Source organism: Notolabrus celidotus, chromosome 1 (genome assembly GCF_009762535.1).
Source record: "Notolabrus celidotus isolate fNotCel1 chromosome 1, fNotCel1.pri, whole genome shotgun sequence".
In the NCBI taxonomy this organism is placed as follows: Eukaryota; Metazoa; Chordata; class Actinopteri; order Labriformes; family Labridae; genus Notolabrus; species Notolabrus celidotus.
In genome coordinates this window covers 23,240,235-23,258,088 of record NC_048272.1, presented here as the reverse complement: position 1 = coordinate 23,258,088, position 17,854 = coordinate 23,240,235, and the positions used below count along the sequence as shown (strand labels likewise).

General features: G+C 40.5%; 2 protein-coding genes across 2 annotated transcripts; one reads left to right on the top strand and one right to left on the bottom strand.

Moving 5' to 3' along the window:
• The first annotated feature begins 1,975 nt into the window (after nucleotides 1–1,975).
• Nucleotides 1,976–7,389, top strand: myl9b (myosin, light chain 9b, regulatory). Its single transcript, XM_034690950.1, has 4 exons — nucleotides 1,976–2,107; nucleotides 5,534–5,737; nucleotides 6,341–6,502; nucleotides 6,605–7,389. Exons 2-4 carry the CDS (start codon nucleotides 5,554–5,556, stop codon nucleotides 6,778–6,780), a joined length of 522 nt encoding a protein of 173 aa, XP_034546841.1. The 5' UTR covers nucleotides 1,976–2,107; nucleotides 5,534–5,553; the 3' UTR covers nucleotides 6,781–7,389.
• A 1,515-nt stretch (nucleotides 7,390–8,904) lies between these two features.
• Nucleotides 8,905–17,851, bottom strand: LOC117812105 (mucin-2). The gene is made up of 3 exons (XM_034682712.1): nucleotides 17,493–17,851; nucleotides 15,291–15,532; nucleotides 8,905–12,591 (listed from the first exon to the last, which is right to left on the bottom strand). The coding sequence occupies exons 1-3, from the start codon at nucleotides 17,509–17,511 to the stop codon at nucleotides 11,107–11,109; spliced, it is 1,746 nt and encodes a 581-aa protein (XP_034538603.1). The 5' UTR covers nucleotides 17,512–17,851; the 3' UTR covers nucleotides 8,905–11,106.
• Nucleotides 17,852–17,854: the final 3 nt, after the last annotated feature.

Below are 17,854 nucleotides of genomic sequence, written 5' to 3'. Positions count from 1 at the left end.
AACTAAAACGAAGAATTTACAAGACCTTGAAACTGATGAGAAATGGTGAACTCAAAGTCGCCTATACAGACAAGAACAAAATGTCAAAACATGTTATATTTTATTGCATGGATAAAATAATAGCCCCTCTTAATATACCTTAAGATTTGTAGTCATTTCAGTTATTAAGAAATAGCCTACAGTTAGAGAAGTTATTGAAATCCAAACTGAATCATTTTTTTTGTTTACAATTGAATTCTACAAATCTCTCTATGAGTATAGAAACATTCAGTTCATATCAAGAGACAATAAAATATGGGAAAGCGAGCAGCAGTTTGGCTCATTGGAACATCTTCATTTAACGTCAGACAGAAACAAGAGTGCCAAACTAAAAGAGCAATCGTTTTTGCTCCAGTTCAAGTGATATTGAATGGCAATTTTTCAGTTTCTGGTTAGAAACTGTAACATAAAGTGATACCTGAGTGCTAAAAAAAAAAGTCAGATAGGGACATGGGCCATCAGAAAATGCATGCTGTAAAGCCAGGTAAATAAATATAACTCACTATAAAGAGTTTATAAAACTAATTGTATATTGCTTCATTGTGTGCAACAGTTAACTTGAGGACTTATTAATGCTGGAGCCTCTCAGGGCTGAAATTATGTTCATAAAAAAAAATACTAATAAGTTGCAGAGATATAGTTAACTGTTTTGTTAATTATTTAATTTTTTGACTAATAATAATAATCAATTCTATGGTCTATTATTGTGAGAAAGAACCCTATTTTTCTCATGTGGCCTGATAGCTGAATTATTTTTGTCTGGGTATTAATACCAAGATATTGCCTTTTAAGGCACATACATTGGAGTGTATTGTGCAGTCCTGAAACTGCAGAGGAAAACATCTGCCGAAGACTTATTGTGTGTGTCAATTAGCATACAGTCAGATAGCCCTCCCACATTGCTCTGTCATTATCACTCATTGAGGATTTTCCAGCCAGTATTAAAAAAATATGACTACATTAGTCCAGCAGAGGGCATCACTGCTCCTTCCCATGGCTTTATTTTACAGAGGCTCAGTCTCACCCTCTTCCATTCATGCTTGGTAACTTTCTTCATATTCTAATCTAAAAAAACTATAACACCGTAGTGTCACTCTGCAGTTTTGATAAATTGTCATGCTGTTAAACAAAAGATGTCAGATATTGTGCTGTTTAAATGATAAAAGTGTCTATATTTTCGGAACTCTGAGTAAACAGAAAATATAGAGGCTAAAAGATGAAAGTCAAGCAGAGATACTTGAAGATTATAATCCCCAAATTAGGCATTAAATGTGCAAAGGTTTGGGTAATTGTATCAACAAAGTTTGTAATTATAAAGCTAAAAAATATGATGGATAATTAAACACTCGTAAAATGAAAAAGGAATAATATGTTATTTTATTCATACTTCTCCTACCAAAGAAGAGATTATTTACAGCCAAGTTAGAAACAATGATGTTACTCATTAGGCAACACTGCAGCGATTTATGGCTTTGGAACTCTGACATATTTATGATTTCAAATTATTTATTTCAGGAGAAACAGGCTCTGTGTAGCTACAAAACAGATGTTACCACCCTGACATAATTCAAGGTGTTCCCTTCACGTTCAGGCCGCACTGATGGCCAGCCAAACTGCCTATTTAAGGAAAACCACAGCCTCACTGGCTTGCAAAACTGCTCTGCAAATGCTCACATCTCTCTCCCCCATGTCTCCAACCCTCCACCACACTCAGTCTCCTCTGAATGTTTAGGCCCTTTTTTTTTCTAAATAAGGCAGCCTTATCGTAGTTCCTGTCATTTCTGCCTCTTTCCCAAACATCCCGAGCAGCGTCTGAGGCAGTAGCGAGCCGCAGCATGCGCATTCTTTCGCCTTGTATGGAGAAATGGCCCTGCCTGAGATGTCTTTGTACGGGACTGGCCGGCCTCTCCATTGGCCGGTCCGGAAAGGGGAGGGACCCACCGGGAGTCTGATTCTTTAAACAAACTTTCCTGTTGGACTGACTGTTTCCCTTTCGCACTGCTGTGTCGGACCCAGACAAAAGGAGTTTGAGGGACTTCCAATTTTTTAAAAAAAATCTCAAATCAAGGTGAGAAAGAAAGCTGTTATTTAAACAGTGTATTGCTAGAATATTAATTATGATTTCCATGTGTTACAAAGGCCTGTGTGGGTAAATTCTCTTGAATTCAGGGGTACAATGACCAACTGTCAGTGCTGAGAGAGAGGAGGATAGAGTTACTGAAAGCTCTTGAACTGGATCTTTGATTTTTAAAAACTGTATTATTCACTGTCAGAGAGGCTCATCTTTAACGTGTGTGTGTGTGTGTGTGTGTGTGTGTGTGTGTGTGTGTGTGTGTGTGTGTGTGTGTGTGTGTGTGTGTGTGTGTGTATAGAACAAATGTAAATGCAAGTGTTTTAACCTCCATGTCATCTCTACGCACATTAGAAAGAGGAATTTCTGAATGCAGCTGACCCATTTAGATCACACACAAACACACACCTCACCCACACCTCTGTGTATGCCTCTGTCCAGGCGATGAGAGCTTAACGTCCACTTTATTCTCTGTTTGTTTTTGGAATTCCTGACTGTTGGCGTCCTCTCTTAAGTAGTGGTGACCTGCATGACCTGGAGTTAGGAAGAGAGATGACAGCCTCACTGTTTGGTGATATCAAAGTGTGTGTGCATGCGTGTGCGTGTGAGTGAACTGAGGAACAGAGGAGCTTTGTCATCTGAGAGGATAAAAGGGTGCAAAGAGGAGCTGCGGTGGTGGACAGAGAACAAACACATTCGTCAGAACAGGCCAAGCTGAGGCACGTCAGACAAATGCAAACCATGATAAAGTCAGAAAATGCTGTTGTCTCGTCATTGTGAATCACTGTTGATTCATATTTCAGCTGTTGCATGCTTACAACTTCAGGCTTAGAGGGCCTGGAGAGCACAGTTCTTTGTTGTACATCCTGAAAATGTAAATTCATACCAGTCAAAGTGTCTGGATTATCGATTTCTTGAAAGAGTGGTAGAGCTAATCATTAGTCAGCCTCTCTCAGGAGATACCACACTACTGTATCACTGAAGCCAAGAAAGTATGCACAATAGAGATAACCAAATTATTTTCCTGTTTACATTGGAGCCACTTCATTTAAGCTGCAACAGATTCTATAGCAGCCACACAATTTGCAGCATCATGAAAGTGTGGTGTGTTTTGAGCAGACTGTAGCATCTAAGCAGGAGAGAGTAGACTTAATCCGATTGAGGAATTCCTTCTCTTCCTGGAGCCTTAAATTGGAGCGAGGCGCCGTTTTGTTTCTAGCTTCCTCACCGACTGCTGGATGGAGAATGGGAGGGATGCAGGCCAACAACACACACCTTCCAGATTTCTTCATTTCTCTGGCACACGGAGGGACAGAAGCAGCCAAACAGTAGTCGTAGGACAGGGAAGAGTGATCCAACATGTGTCTGTGGTGAAAGAAAGGAAGGATGAATACCATGCTGACAAAAACCTTGTGTGTGTTTTAAAGAAAGAACATCTTTCCTAAGCTGCTTCGTTTCAAATCCAAGTTTGACTGAAAACCTTGACATATAAATCCACTTTTGGATGATACATGTGGACAGTGAACTTATTCATCTCTGGTCATGCTAGTTTGCATTAACCATAAAAGTTATGATTCTGCTCATTTGATATGGTCGCATTTATTTGAATAGAGATAAACAGAGGAAGAAACTACCATAATATACAAATGTATTTAAAGCTGCTCTGTCTTGTGAGGCCTCTGTGTGAACTATAAAAGCAACCAAGACATCAGACACCGAAATTTAGGAGTGCCCCTCACAGCAGCTTATTAGACATGATGACAAACAGTGACACACACACGGCCCATGGAGACAGAGATTTGGTGGATATAGGACAGCTGAGAGCTATTTATAAGTGCTGGAGTACGCCCTGAAATGTGTTTGAAAATACAATGTGTCTTCTGACAAAATGCAGACATGATAAAAATTGCATGCGGTACTAGAAAAATCCTTCTATGAATATATTATGAGTCTTGAGATTATAATTCTGCATTTTTGTTCTTGTTCTAAGGGACATGATGTACTTGTTTGAGTAAGAGAAGAATACACAGGTTTCCTGTTTCAGTACAGACACATGATGGCATATGGAAGCAAACAGATAAATAATAATAATACATTTTATTTATATAGCACCTTTAAAAAACATGTTTACAAATTGCTTTACAGAGTGCAAGACATAGCGAGCGAAAACAAAAACAATAAAGAACATAGCAAAGATAAGGAGAGCTAAAATGAGTGAAGTAAAAAGAATAATAAAAACCATGCAGAAATGAAAAAGTCAGTGATGAGTTAAGAAGTAAAAGCACATTTAAAAAAGGGTGTTTTTAAAAGAGATTTAAAAGAGGACAAGATTGTGGCTTGCCTGATCTCCTCCGGCAGGTCATTCCAGAGTGACGGGGCCCTGACTGCAAAGGCCCGGTCACCTCTGGTTTTTAACTTAGCCCTTGGGAGTTCCAAGAGGGACCTGCCCGAAGATCTCAGGCAGCAGTTGGGGACATACATCCAGATACTGTCTTAGGTACTCATAATAAAGGCATTTATTGGCAAATTTGGTTACTTCTATATTTTAATTATTATGAGTAAATAAATTAAAAGTGAAATTAAAAGTCACCGGTGTACATAATGGTGCCCCGCCCATCAATCAACGTGTGAAACTTCAACTTCCATTTTTTATTTGTTTTTAAAAGTGATACATTGAGGAATTTTCATTTGCCAAAGAGTGGCTCTCCAATAACCTCTTTTTTACAACTGAAAACTTTAATTTTTGCTAAATTGTTTTCTTCTAGTATTACTAAATCTGCCTCTACATCTTCATGACCTCCCTCGTTAGCTTTCAATTGTCAATTTAAATATAGAAAATTAGATTAAATCGAAGAATAAAGAATTTTAGATCTCACTTCATCAAATAATCTTCTTGTGTGAGTAAGTGCTTTCAGTATTCAAATGACCTCAGTGTCTTTCAGTGCATGATCACGTCATGTCACCTCATCTGTGACTCATCGGCTACATTCACCTGCTGCTTCCTGCCTGTTCTCTATCTGCTATGACCCGCTGGGTATAACACAATCACAACGCACACACTCATGCACACACCTGACAACCCCTTTCAGACCTGAACATGAGTGACAGGTCTAATTCTGGAAGGATCTGTAGCTAGCAACAGAGTAGGCTGTCATTTTCACACCCATCTCTGTCTCCAGCATTCAGGGAGAATGTGATTCTTTCTTTCAAAGGGGTTAGGGGAAAATATTCTTTCGCTTGGGGAAAATAAAAAAGAAAAGCAAGAGTTAGATAGATGCAAAAAAATATATATCAAACTCAAACTGTCTTTTTTAAAAGATGCTGGAATCTGTGTGACAAATTATATACCCCAGCCATTCTGTTTATGATAATAAAGTGTTATTATAATGTTATCCATGGATCATTTCCTCTGAATACTCACAGGCCCAGATTCAGCCGCCATCATGTCGAGCAAGCGTGCCAAGGGGAAAACCACCAAGAAGCGCCCCCAGAGGGCCACCTCCAACGTCTTTGCAATGTTCGACCAGTCTCAGATCCAGGAGTTCAAAGAAGCGTTTAACATGATTGACCAGAACAGAGACGGATTCATCGACAAGGAGGATCTGCATGACATGCTGGCCTCTCTAGGTACACAGAAACACACTCATTATACTTTTAAAAAAAATCTATGTAAGAAGAGGTTTAAAAGCAGAAATATTAAATTGAACTCTGTGTACTTAAAATTAAAAAATGTACAGTAGCTTACTCACTATGAGAAGTAGCCTGTGAACAACAGTATGTTATTTCCTGAATTAACCAAAGTATACCTTAAATCTGGAGAAATACTGAGATAATCCTGATGACATCATCATAGTATGGATAGTTTAAGTTCATCATCTTTAAATCTACAATAGACAGTCTTTATTCTAAGTTAGGAGTAAGGTGTTTGAAAGATTTGAAAGACATTTATCAATGGTTTTGGCTTTAACTGTATTTCTTTACAGGAGAGTTGCATTATATTGTAGGATCTAGTGATTTAGGAGCCTTAGTCATAATATTTATGCCTCTGCTGTTTTTTTCACTTTCGATATATCTTTTTAAAATTGTACAACTTTTTGGAAGTACAGTGTTAATTTGCTGGAGTGCCCCTTTAATTCCACCTTTGTGTTTTGTCATTAAAAGAATGTGTCTAGTGTTGTGCAATTCCATGTAACAGCTGCAGCTACATGTATCAACATTGTTGGTCCTCAGGTAAGAACCCCTCTGATGAATACCTGGAGGGGATGATGAGCGAAGCACCAGGGCCCATCAACTTCACCATGTTCCTCACCATGTTTGGAGAGAGGCTGAATGGGACAGACCCCGAGGACGTCATCCGTAACGCCTTTGCCTGTTTTGATGAGGAAGGATCTGGTGAGTCTGTGTAAAATAAGTCAAAACAAACTGTATAAACTGATCACTGCACTTACTCTGGCTTGATCTCCCACTCAATGGTTGTCTTGATCTTTGTCCAAGGTGTTATCCATGAGGACCACTTGAGAGAGCTCCTGACCACCATGGGTGATCGCTTTACGGATGAGGAGGTGGATGAGCTGTTCAGAGAGGCGCCCATTGACAAGAAGGGTAACTTCAACTACGCAGAATTCACCCGCATCCTCAAGCACGGGGCAAAAGACAAGGATGATGAGTAAAAGGGGAAACCAGCTTCCTCCTGCACCACAAATGAATCCCCAGTTTTTACCTTCATTGGCCTTGGAGGCCTTACAAAAATTGAATGGGAATGTTTGTGTTAAAATCTTTTTTAAAAAAAAGATGTTGACATTGTGTTACTTCAATTTTTATCATAAAAGGTTTTATAAAGGTAGGAGCTTGGAATTCATTTAGGCTCTGCAGTAGTTCTTACCCTTGTAGTTTGCTACAGGGAGCCTGGTTGGACTTTTTAGGTGCATCAAACATCATGTTTGTGTGTGTAATAGGCTTTTTTATGGACTGCCAGATTCATTCAGTGCCAGCAATGTTTACCTCCTCCTGCAAACCAGCTGCCACACCTGCACAAGCACTGCATTAAGTCTGCATATTTGTGACATTTGTAGCCCTGTATGTAAGGAATTGATTAAAAATTAATCATTCTTGTTGTTTTTTAAAAAACGTATCTGTACTTCCACTTGTTTTTTACAAAGCTTTCCTTCTTCCATCAGTTGGTTGTATGTGTTTGTTGAAGGATCAGGTATGTCTGCATATGTATTGAAGGAATGTACGCTAATAAAGGAAGTTCTTTTCATGCCACTGACTGCAAAACATGGGTGAATGTTATTTGGCTGTTTTTTTTAATTCACTGTACCCTGTCTTATGTCCATTGAAGTGACACAGTATAGGCAGCACAGAACATAAGGGCATTAACCTAAATGTATGTGCAAACATTTGCTTTAACATACCTACAGGAAGAGGTTCACCACTCTGTTAGTGACTGGGTGAGGAAATAGTTTTCAGACAATTTCAGGATAATGTTCCTCAGTGTTAAATTGCAACTAATTAGGGGATTTCATGATCTACATTTCACAGTCTCACTGAAGGATCCAGAGAGTCTGGAAATGTCTCTGTACAAGAGAGACAAGGTCAGAAAACAATACTGGATGTGAACAAAGTTTGTAACGGCATCCACAATGCAGGTTTAAACTGTATCATGGAAAGAGGAATCCATATATAAACATGATCCAGAAACACTGTGTAAGCTACCCATGCCAAGTACCCATGGTATGGGTACCCTACACACCAGGTAAGGTACTATTAATGCTGAATAATATCTACAAATTTAAAACCAGCATGTGCTGTTATCCAGAAAATGCCTTTTTCAGGGTGATCTTGCATATTTCAGCAAGACAATGCCAAACCACATTCTGTACATATAACAACAGCATGGCTCTGTAGTAGAAGAGTCCAGGTGCTAAACTAGCTTTCATTCATTCCCAACTTCTCACCCATTGAAAACATTTAGCGTATCATGAAATAAAATATACACCAAAGGAGACACAAACTATAGAGATGCAAAATCCCACCTCAGACTAGAATGGGACTAAATTTCACTTCCAAAAGTTTTGTTAAAAGAAGAGGTGAAGCAACACAAAAGGTAAATGTGCCCCTGTGCCCGCTTTTTTAAATGGTTTGCTGGCCTCAAGTTAAATGAGGATATATTTTTCACCAAACAATAAAATGCTAAGTTTGACATTTTCTATCAAATATAGGGTTTAAATTATCTGAAAATAATCAGATCTTTTTTCTTCTAATTGCTTTGAAATTGGGGTTGAACTTCAAATACATAGGACTTAAGAAAAAACATAGATAAAGGCTGAAGAGAATAGAAAAACAACTTGGATGATCTAGTAGATTTGAAGTCAAATATATTGAGATGGTTTGGTATTATTTGTATCTGGACTATTTTCAGCTTATCTCTGGAAATGATCATGGATCATGGTAAGAGCTCTGGAAACATAAATGAATGAAAATATGTCATGTTAACAAGAAAAGCTCAAGTTGAATACCAGTAAGGATGTTTATATTGTTAGGTGCTCCAGTTAGCGATGATGGTGACAGTCAGCCATTTTGGAATATTCAAGGACACTGCTGTGCATGCCAAACTGGTGTCCATGAAAAAGGTTATTTTTAACCTATTGTCTAAGTTATTGAGATAACATGTTCACAAGACCTTTGACATCCACTATGATGCTCTTCCCATTAATGTGCATTTTAAGTCTGACACTTTTCGATCAGGAAAAATTTAAGTTTAAACTGGCAACAAAGACTAAAGATGAGAAGCATTTATGAAAAACTGAACTTTTATTTCTTTGAAATGTTTATACAAAACACACATTTAAATTTTAAGGCATATATTGCACAGACTATTGAGAAGTTTTTATATAAAAAAAGAGACATTATCCCTCAGTCGTAGGTTTAAGGCACAGCAGCCAGTCATACTGCTAACGGTCATGATTCACAACATGAACTAGAAAAAACATTTTGAATGCATTTGGCTGTAAAGAAACTACACAGTTTGAGATAAAGTTCATGCCAATACAAACAAACAAAAAATACGACTGAAAATATTTACATACATCATCACATTGTCTGATCTGATTGGAGCGAAACACTGCGTCTAAAATCACTTAGAAACCTTGCTATAAAAAAAAGCCTAATCTTAAGCCAGCCATTTCCAGTAAATAACCGTTGAAGGTATTGTCACAGTGGCATGATACAGTTCAACAATAAAAATATTACTTTAATACTCAGTATTATACATGTGACCCAAGCCTGACATGACCGTGGAATTTGAGGTATAAATGCACATCAGTCTAGTTTAGTGTACCTGAAAAAAATGGAAAAAGACTAAAGTCCACAGACATCTGTGATCAACACTGGCAGTGAGGAGCAACGATGACAACAGAAAAAAATGGAAAGACAAAAAAAAGAGTTAATGTTTTTGTTATTCTGTGAATGATGAGGTCAGAGCTCAGCCATGATTTGACCAATCAGACTGGCACAGCTCATGAACACAGGTAAACGTGATAGTATTGAAGACTCCCCTCACTATCCTGCTGTGGGATTATTCTCATGGGAAATTTTCCACATGATGCTACTTTTAATAGACATCCAGATGGCATTTGGCCAAGACAGTATGCTAAGACAGTTTCATGGAAACTACAGCTTTGAGAATGATTCTGAGTTCTAAAGTAACCATTTACAAACACAGGTGGAAAGCACAAATGAGGAAGAACTTAGTTTAATGCTCTCTGACCTTCCTTGGGAAAAAAAATGAACCAACAAAAACCAGCAAACTTCAGCTACATCAGTTCATGTGGTAAATTTGCTTCACCTAGACACTGAATGGATAAATGTATCACTCGGCAAGTAAGACATTCAGGTTTGAAATTCACTGGCAAAATCCTTTCAATGGGGAAATGAGGACAACTCGTGTGTTTCCCATATATATGAGGATCCAACATTTAAAGTGTTTTGCAGCACTAAAGGGAAAAGGCGCCTTGACTCTTAGGGAGTGTAACGTTTCAGAGCTCTCCACTGAAATTGATTTCTGTAACATATCCAATGTGACCTGCTCTGCTTCCACCCATCTCCACAATCCTTCTCCTAAACAAGTTTCTGACAAATGGACACAACTGATGAGGGTCGCATAAAGTAAAAGACCTAATTGTTAATGTTTTCATTAAAAAAAACAAAACATAAAAACAGAAAGTAGGACTGGCCTTGTAAGTAAGAACATCAAACACTTGGTATAGGAGCATTTGTTGAGTGGCTTAGATGACAACTCATGGGGGCCAATGAACCCACTCGGCTACAACAAGACAGGATGATTCGAGAGTGTGTGTGGGGCATAAGCGTCAAGGAGAGACATTCAGTCAGGCTTCAATACAATCAGATCTCCCTCTGTTTACCAACACTGAATGAGGGGAAAGAAGAGGAAAAAATGGATGTCTCTCCTGGAGAGGAATGAATGAATGAAAGGCAGCCTAGCCAATGACATTAATGTCTTTTGTACATTCAACAAAGTCCGGCACTGCTACTGAAGCTGCTAACTGCTGGTGCTGGAAATTACACCGACTGGATTTTCTTTTTTTTTTTTTTTTACAATTACTGGATTTTTTCTCCTCGCATCCTAAATGCCACGTGGAGAGAAATGTGAACACTTCATAAAAAACTTTGTACAATACATCGACTCTAAACTGAGGAATGTTCATCAAAGTGTCATTACTAGCAGGTGCCTCCATAATCGAACAACGTTTTTTAAATGATAAAACAAAAAGTCTAACGCTCGTTTTGTCACTTTTTCAGAGTTCATGTGTCTCAATTTCATTCCCTGTCTTCTGCAGGCACAGATGTAAAAGACAAAAGATGAAGATACATTCTCCTATTTACATTGTTGTCCAACCAAAAAGAATTTCAGGTCTCCCGTTTCCACTCATGTACATGTATTCATAAAAAAAATATATGGAGGTGCTGTCCAGCTCCTAGTTCACCGTTTCAGTGACTGTGTGAAGGCTGTGCTGCGGGCCCCACACGGTGTTGATGGGGGTCACCTGAAGAGAGCTGGGTTGTCTGGTCTCAGAGTGGACCATGCTCCAAACACTGGGCACTATTGCTGAACTCCTCTGTGCGCTACTACTCAAACTGCTACTGCTGGTGCCGGTGATGCTGGTGGAAGAGGTCAGAGGAGGTGGAGTGTTGTGGGAAGCCAGGCCCAAAGGAGGAGCAGCTGTTGGTGTTGAGGTGGATGTGAGAGCTGGGAAAGGAGCTGGAGCTTGTGTGGTGGCGAGAACCGAGGCAGGGCCCAGGACTGGTGATGATGCCGGGGTTGAAACGGATGGTGTATAAGGGACAGTGACGGGGATCAAGGAGGATTTGTGGAACGGCAGGTAAAGTGGGACTCCAGTGGGGACCGTTTGAACAAGCGCTACATTTTGGGGTGAGGCCTGGTTTGGAGCAGTGAAGGAGGGTGATGGCACTGAGAGTGGACTCGTAGCTGGCACTGATTCATCTGAAGGACATGTGGAGGCCAGTACAACTGGGCTTGAGGTTGGGGTTGATGGTGTTGTTTGGGGGATAACTGGAGCAGCAGCTGGTTTCTGAGAGTTGGGCTGTATTAAAACTGAGGCAGACACTGGCACTGGAATTAGAATAGGCTGGTTAGGACTTGAGGATCGGGCAGTGTCCTTCTCCAAGGGGCTCCAGATGATTTTGTTCATTGGGAGAGGAGATTGCCTCGGTGTTGAGACTAAAACTGGAGCTGGGACTGGTACAGATGCTGCTAGCGACAGGGGCACCAGATCCTTTATTGAAGTCACAGGTGATGCTGGAGCAGCCATCGCCTTCTCCATCAGACTCTGCACCCTGGAAGGGTCCATGACTTGCTGGGTGTCTTCTGGAGGCGGAGTGGGTCCCATGTCACTGCTGTAATTTTCCACTGGTTCAGTCTTTACAGGTCGGTTCTGGTTCTCCTGTTCGGCTGCCCTCTGCAGAGCTGCATCCACCAGGAGCCTCAAATCGCTGAAGTCCTGTGTGGGAAACAGCTCAGGCGGCGTCGGGGGAGGCGTGTTGAAGAGGCCGCTGGTGGGGCTAGCTGCCGTTGTCATGCTGATATGAGAAGCCCTGTGTTCTTCTGCTTCCCTCAGCAGACTCTGGGTGTCCAGCCTCAATAGCGCCGCAACAGAACCTTCTTTTCCAGGATAGCCTGCTCCTGTCAGGATAGCGGTCGCCGTGTTCCCAAGAAGGCTGAGGTCCAGGGTGGGAGCCGAGCGAATGACTGACGGGCGTTGTTGAAATGAGCTTGGGGAAGAATTTCTCTCAGGAGAGCTGGCTCCTCCTGCGTTAGATGAGGGGCTTTCGTTTTTGCCACCAACTTTACGGGAGATTGTGAACTTGGTGGGATCTTTGCCATCTTTGCGAAGCAGGTCTGGGAGGAGGCGTCGACGTGCGTTGATGAACCAGTTACAGATCTGGGAAAAGAGCAGGAAAATGTAGCCGTTATAAGAACTGATTCAGAATCGCTAACATGGATGTTTTCTCATAAATAGAAACAGGAAAATTATTCTTTACATTTTTCAGATTCATCATTTTACTCCAGCAGCTTCAGACTCTCAAAAAAACAGAATCATAACTCAACCCTTGCACCACACTTTAGCTTGAAAAATGATCTGCACTCTGTGATTTTAACAACCGCCCACACACTCCCTTCATCTACATCTGAACACGAGGCCTCTCTCACCCCCTCTAGTGGTTTCAGCCTCCCACATGGGGGAGGAAGAAGAAGAAGAAAAAGAAAAAGAGGGTGAGACAGACAGAGATGAGAGCCCTCAGACAGCTGGCAATAATGAAGCTCTGAGCTCAAATATGCTGAGCCACAGAGAAAGCAGCCAGAAGCATTCCAGTGAACAAAGTGGAGAACAAGAGGCTCTGCTGCCACCTCATGCTGATCTGTGATGCCTTTACTGACGCTGGATGTTTGTGTGTTGAGAGGGAAAGAGGAAATTCCTACTGCTGATGCAATGAAGTCAGAAGGGAAAGCTGGGAAAGTCTGTTTCTCACTGTGGTTCATTCAATACTGTGGTGCAATCTGATTCCTGTTTACCTCTCCTGCTCCTCAAAATATCACTTAGTATCACTTCATGAGTTGTAGCTGTAACCTCTTCAAGCTGAACAAGTATCAATCAGTCGTCACTATTGCTTTACACTGTGTTCCAAATTATTTTGCAAGTTGCATTTTTGTGAATGCTTTAAAAACTATGTTAACAGTCGTTTTCAAATTGGTTAGGAAGTCAAATAGTGAATATATTTCTTCAACTGTGTGGTTAAAATTATGCTTTTCGGCTGTATTTTTAAAAATACAACAAAGCATAATTTTAACCACACAGTTGAATAAATATATTCATTATATGACTTCCTTACAAATTTGAAAACAACTGTTTTTAAAATATTCACAAAAATGTAACTTGCATGATAATTTGGAATACGGTGTATATGTGTGCAAAAGTCAATCTTTTGTGCTTCAAGAGTTATGATAGTGAAATGATTTAACTGTCCCGCTTTAAACGTTTTAAATATAAGTAGTTACATTTTGCTCCTTATAGTACATTTAATTGAGGGAACGCTCTTTTTTTATTAGACATAAATATTTGTGAAAAATCTTACAATAAGCATAATATATTTGACACAATAAGAAATGCAACTTATGCTCAATGTGCAAGCTCCAATCTGTCTTCCATTTGCTGTCTTAAGATAAACATATACAAGTTGTGTAGAAGTTAAAGCTCCTGTGAGGAGATTTTAGCTGGTTATGAAACAGTCCATCAACTTTTTCTTATAGTAATCTTAAGTGTCTGGAGCCTTTTGAGAAGGGTAGTAGCCAGTCAAAGAAAATAACTGTGCACGACTGAAGTTACCATTTTCTTTTTTTTCCAGGGTATAGATTTCAGATGAGTTCTGAAATAGAATTGTACAATAAAACCAGACTGTATAAAATATGGACGTAGTCTTCGTGACGTCACCCATCTGTTTCTGAAGCGCTGTTTTGAGACCAGTCGGCGGCGGAAGCCATATTGCTGCTGTCAAGCGATTGTGAGGTAGAGAGGCGGGCTTTGAGCCTCCTAGCCAACAGCTACAGTGTTCCTGCCTGTCAATCAAGTCAGCTGTGCCTCTTATTGGAAGACTCTTAATCTCAATATGTTTGAAATTGCAGCGTTAGAAAAAAATTCACGTACAGTGTGTGCCGAGTGAGAAATTAGCTATCCAGACTACACTCATCTTGTGTACCAGGCTGTAAACATGTTTATTTCTGCTGTAAAGATTGGCTTTTTTGAATTGGTGTGTATGTGACTTCCGGTACTTCAGGAGCCAGCCTCAAGCGGATCCTCCATGTACTGCGGTTTTTAGCACTTCAGCATTGGACTCATATTTTTGGAGCTGAGGTTGCTGCTTGGACAAAACAGGTTATCTTTTGTTCTAAAAATCACAAAATACACACGTAACAAAGACTAAATCAGCAAAGAATTAAGAGGTATGGTTTTGTCCACAGAGAGCAGGTAAGGGCTCCTCCGCAAAAGCTTTACAGCTGTGTTATCGTTTCTTTTTTGAAAAAATAACTTCAATCATATTTATCTCCAAAAAAGTGAGCATCCTTATTATTAAAAACAAAACAAAACACTGATTGTGAGTTAAAGGTCCAGTGAGGAACGTTGTGTTGGTTTTGGTGCCCCTAGTGGAGAATTGCATGCATAAGTTGTGTTTTTTTTTAACTAAATAATCTCCCCATGATGTATTTTAACAGTCATATGTATCACTCATTGAGACTCTCAAAAGGGGCTGTTTTGGTAGTAGCATTCAGTTCATCATTTAGCCTGACACCTACCCAGCTGCAGCTGTTTCGGACATTTTAAAAAATAAATACACAAATAAATCATTCCTCATTTTTGCTTTGTTTGGCTATAGTGGTATGGGTATGAATTATCAGCTTGTTCCAATACCAGATGGATGGAAGCTCTAGGGCTATAGGAGATTTGATCTAATTGATTATTAAGTATTTACATAACGGTGACAAATGTACATGCATGGTGAATTTCCAACTCCTGGCAGAAAAAAAAACCCAGCAAAGACATTGCTCTATAATTTTCAGAAGATAAGATAAAACTTCTCTGTTCACCTGCAGCACAGAAAGGTTGGTTTGGCCTGACAGACTCAGTTTCTCCTGCTCTGATGGGTAAGCGTTGAAGCGGTGCTCGTACAGCCAGCTCCGCAGAGTTTGCACTGCCTCCTTAGGTAGGTTGCCGCGGCGACGGCGCTTCCCAAAGAGCCCTCTCCCTGACAGGTCGAGGGGGGAGCCGTCATCGCTGTCCGACACGGCCGAGGAGTGCTCCTGCTCCGGGCGATGCTCGTCTTCCAGAGCTGAGGGAGGGGAAGGAGAAACGTCAGTGGCGCTCACAGTTAATGTTACAAAAATGTGTCATTGCATCAAACCAGTGAGTCATTTGCTTTATAGAGGAGGCGCTTGGTGTTGTGTTTGTGATCTTTTTTGTTTCTGCATGGAGTGTGAGGAAAGGAGTAACCTATTGCTGTTCCTGCAAAAAGGGGTTTGATTCACTTTCTTGCACAAAATAATACCTCAACTACTTTCTCACAGATTCAGGGGACAAAGAACAAAAAAGGTTTGCAATGCATCACACTTTGCCGCTCCTTTCAACCTGCCTTTTTCAAACCAACCACAAAACAGAAAGTTTCAGTTCAAACATTAGCCCTGGGTTCAAACTTTGTTGTGGTTTTTTTTTCTGTCAGTCTCTGGTTGGCCACTAGAGAGAATCTCCCCTCAAAATGGAGCATGCCTGATCCCAGGGGTGGGCTGCAGAATGCAGTAAATGTCTTTCTTTGGGGCTGGGTGAAACCTGACCCCCGGGGCAGCGCCTGTCTTCACAAAGAAGATTGTGTGCATATCAGCATCACAGTAGCCAGTGGCCCAGGAGCCCATTGACCATGCAAAGGACGCTGTTTTCACCTCATGCCACTTGGGCTCAAGACTGCTGCAGCTGTTGACAAATCTTTTGAATCCTGCATTCCTAGACAACGAGGGAAGTCCTAAACAGAGTTAAAAAAGAGGAGGGGAAACTAAAACATGCAAATTCAAGGTTCAATTTCTGCAAATAAGCAGAAAACCCCTCTCACCTGTATCTATAGGATCAACTGGACTAAAGTTTATTGATTAACCAGAATATAGTGGACCTTTGGCATGATAACTGATGTTTGTCTTTTTTTTCCAGATTAAAAATACTGTACCAACTAGTAATCAATTATTTTGAGAGTCAGATCTTTCATTATGCTACCACAGGAACTGCCACATTTCATTGAGAAAACACTTCACAACAATTCACAAAAATAACTCAACAGCTTTCACTACATGGATTTCAGTGATAAAACCCAGCTCTGTGTTAAGCTACTCAAAATATATGGTATTTCCATAGTATTTGAGTTACACTATGTCCTGTTTAGTCAACAAATTGGTTTTAAAAAAACTAATTCAAAAGAGACACTCATAGCCTGACAGACATCTTGGGTCAGTGAGAGAGAGAGAATGGTTTTGCCCACAACAAAGTTGTATTCCCACAGCTTGTGGCACAGAATCATTGGATATACATTTAAAGGTTTGCCATAAAATATCTACACCCATTCAATGTGGAAGTGATTTAAAACAAGCCTAGACACATTTCACACAGATGTTAGCTTTAAGTACAGTATGCATGCAGCATCTCGCATGGAGTCAACTTTTTGTTTACACGTTGTCCTCTGTTGCATGCAAGTTGAAAAATCTGTGCACTGGATAAGTTGTTCTATTATTTGAATGTTCTTCAAAAATGGGAACAATGGGGTCAAGGTTTGAAGTTTGGAGGCTCGATCATGGACTGAAATTTCAAAACACTCAGAGGAAAGAGTCTGAATGCAAAAGACATCAAACACCAACTTAAGATCAGCCTACATTGTCTAAAAGATTACGTCATACTTAAGGACGATGATGAACGATGAAAAAAAAAAACCATATAAATACTAATGTGACGTTAAAACGCGACAAACAGAAGAGCTACTCGGTAAATTAGCCATCTGGAAGCGCACAAAGGAGGCGAGCAGAAAAGCACAGCCTCCCCGCATGTCACTCCGCCAGATGGACACCATGCCTGCCTCCACAGATAACTAGCTGGCTAGCTGTCCCTCCAAATTCAAACACAAACACACGCTGCATTTGCTCGCAACAAAAAGCCCGCATTCCAGGCAAAAACAACAGGGAAAGACACAGCGTGGAGGTACACGGGTACCCAGAGAGTTATTACTGTGCACAGCAACAATAAAAAGAATACCTTACCTCGTTTGAATGCTTTCATTCTTTGTTGATGGCTCGCTGGAAAACACGCAGCTGTCCAAGTTGCTTGCTGTACAAAGCGTGCCCGTGAGCCCGAACGATGGTTGACACAACGCCACTTTCTTCCAAGAAGCAGAAGGTGTTGCGCTTTCTCCTGGCTTAAACGCGTCGCTCTTGTGGTTCTGAAGCAAAATAGCGTTTCACCTGGTAGTCTGTTTCCATTTCCCACCTCGCTTTCTTGCCAGTATAAATGTTTTCTGTTTTGTGTCGCTTGTTCCCTTTTTACCTGCACGCAGCAGCAGCGCCAGCTCTTTGCCAATCTTGACAGTCGCAGCTGAAAAGGTCCCGCCTCATTAACAGCTGTC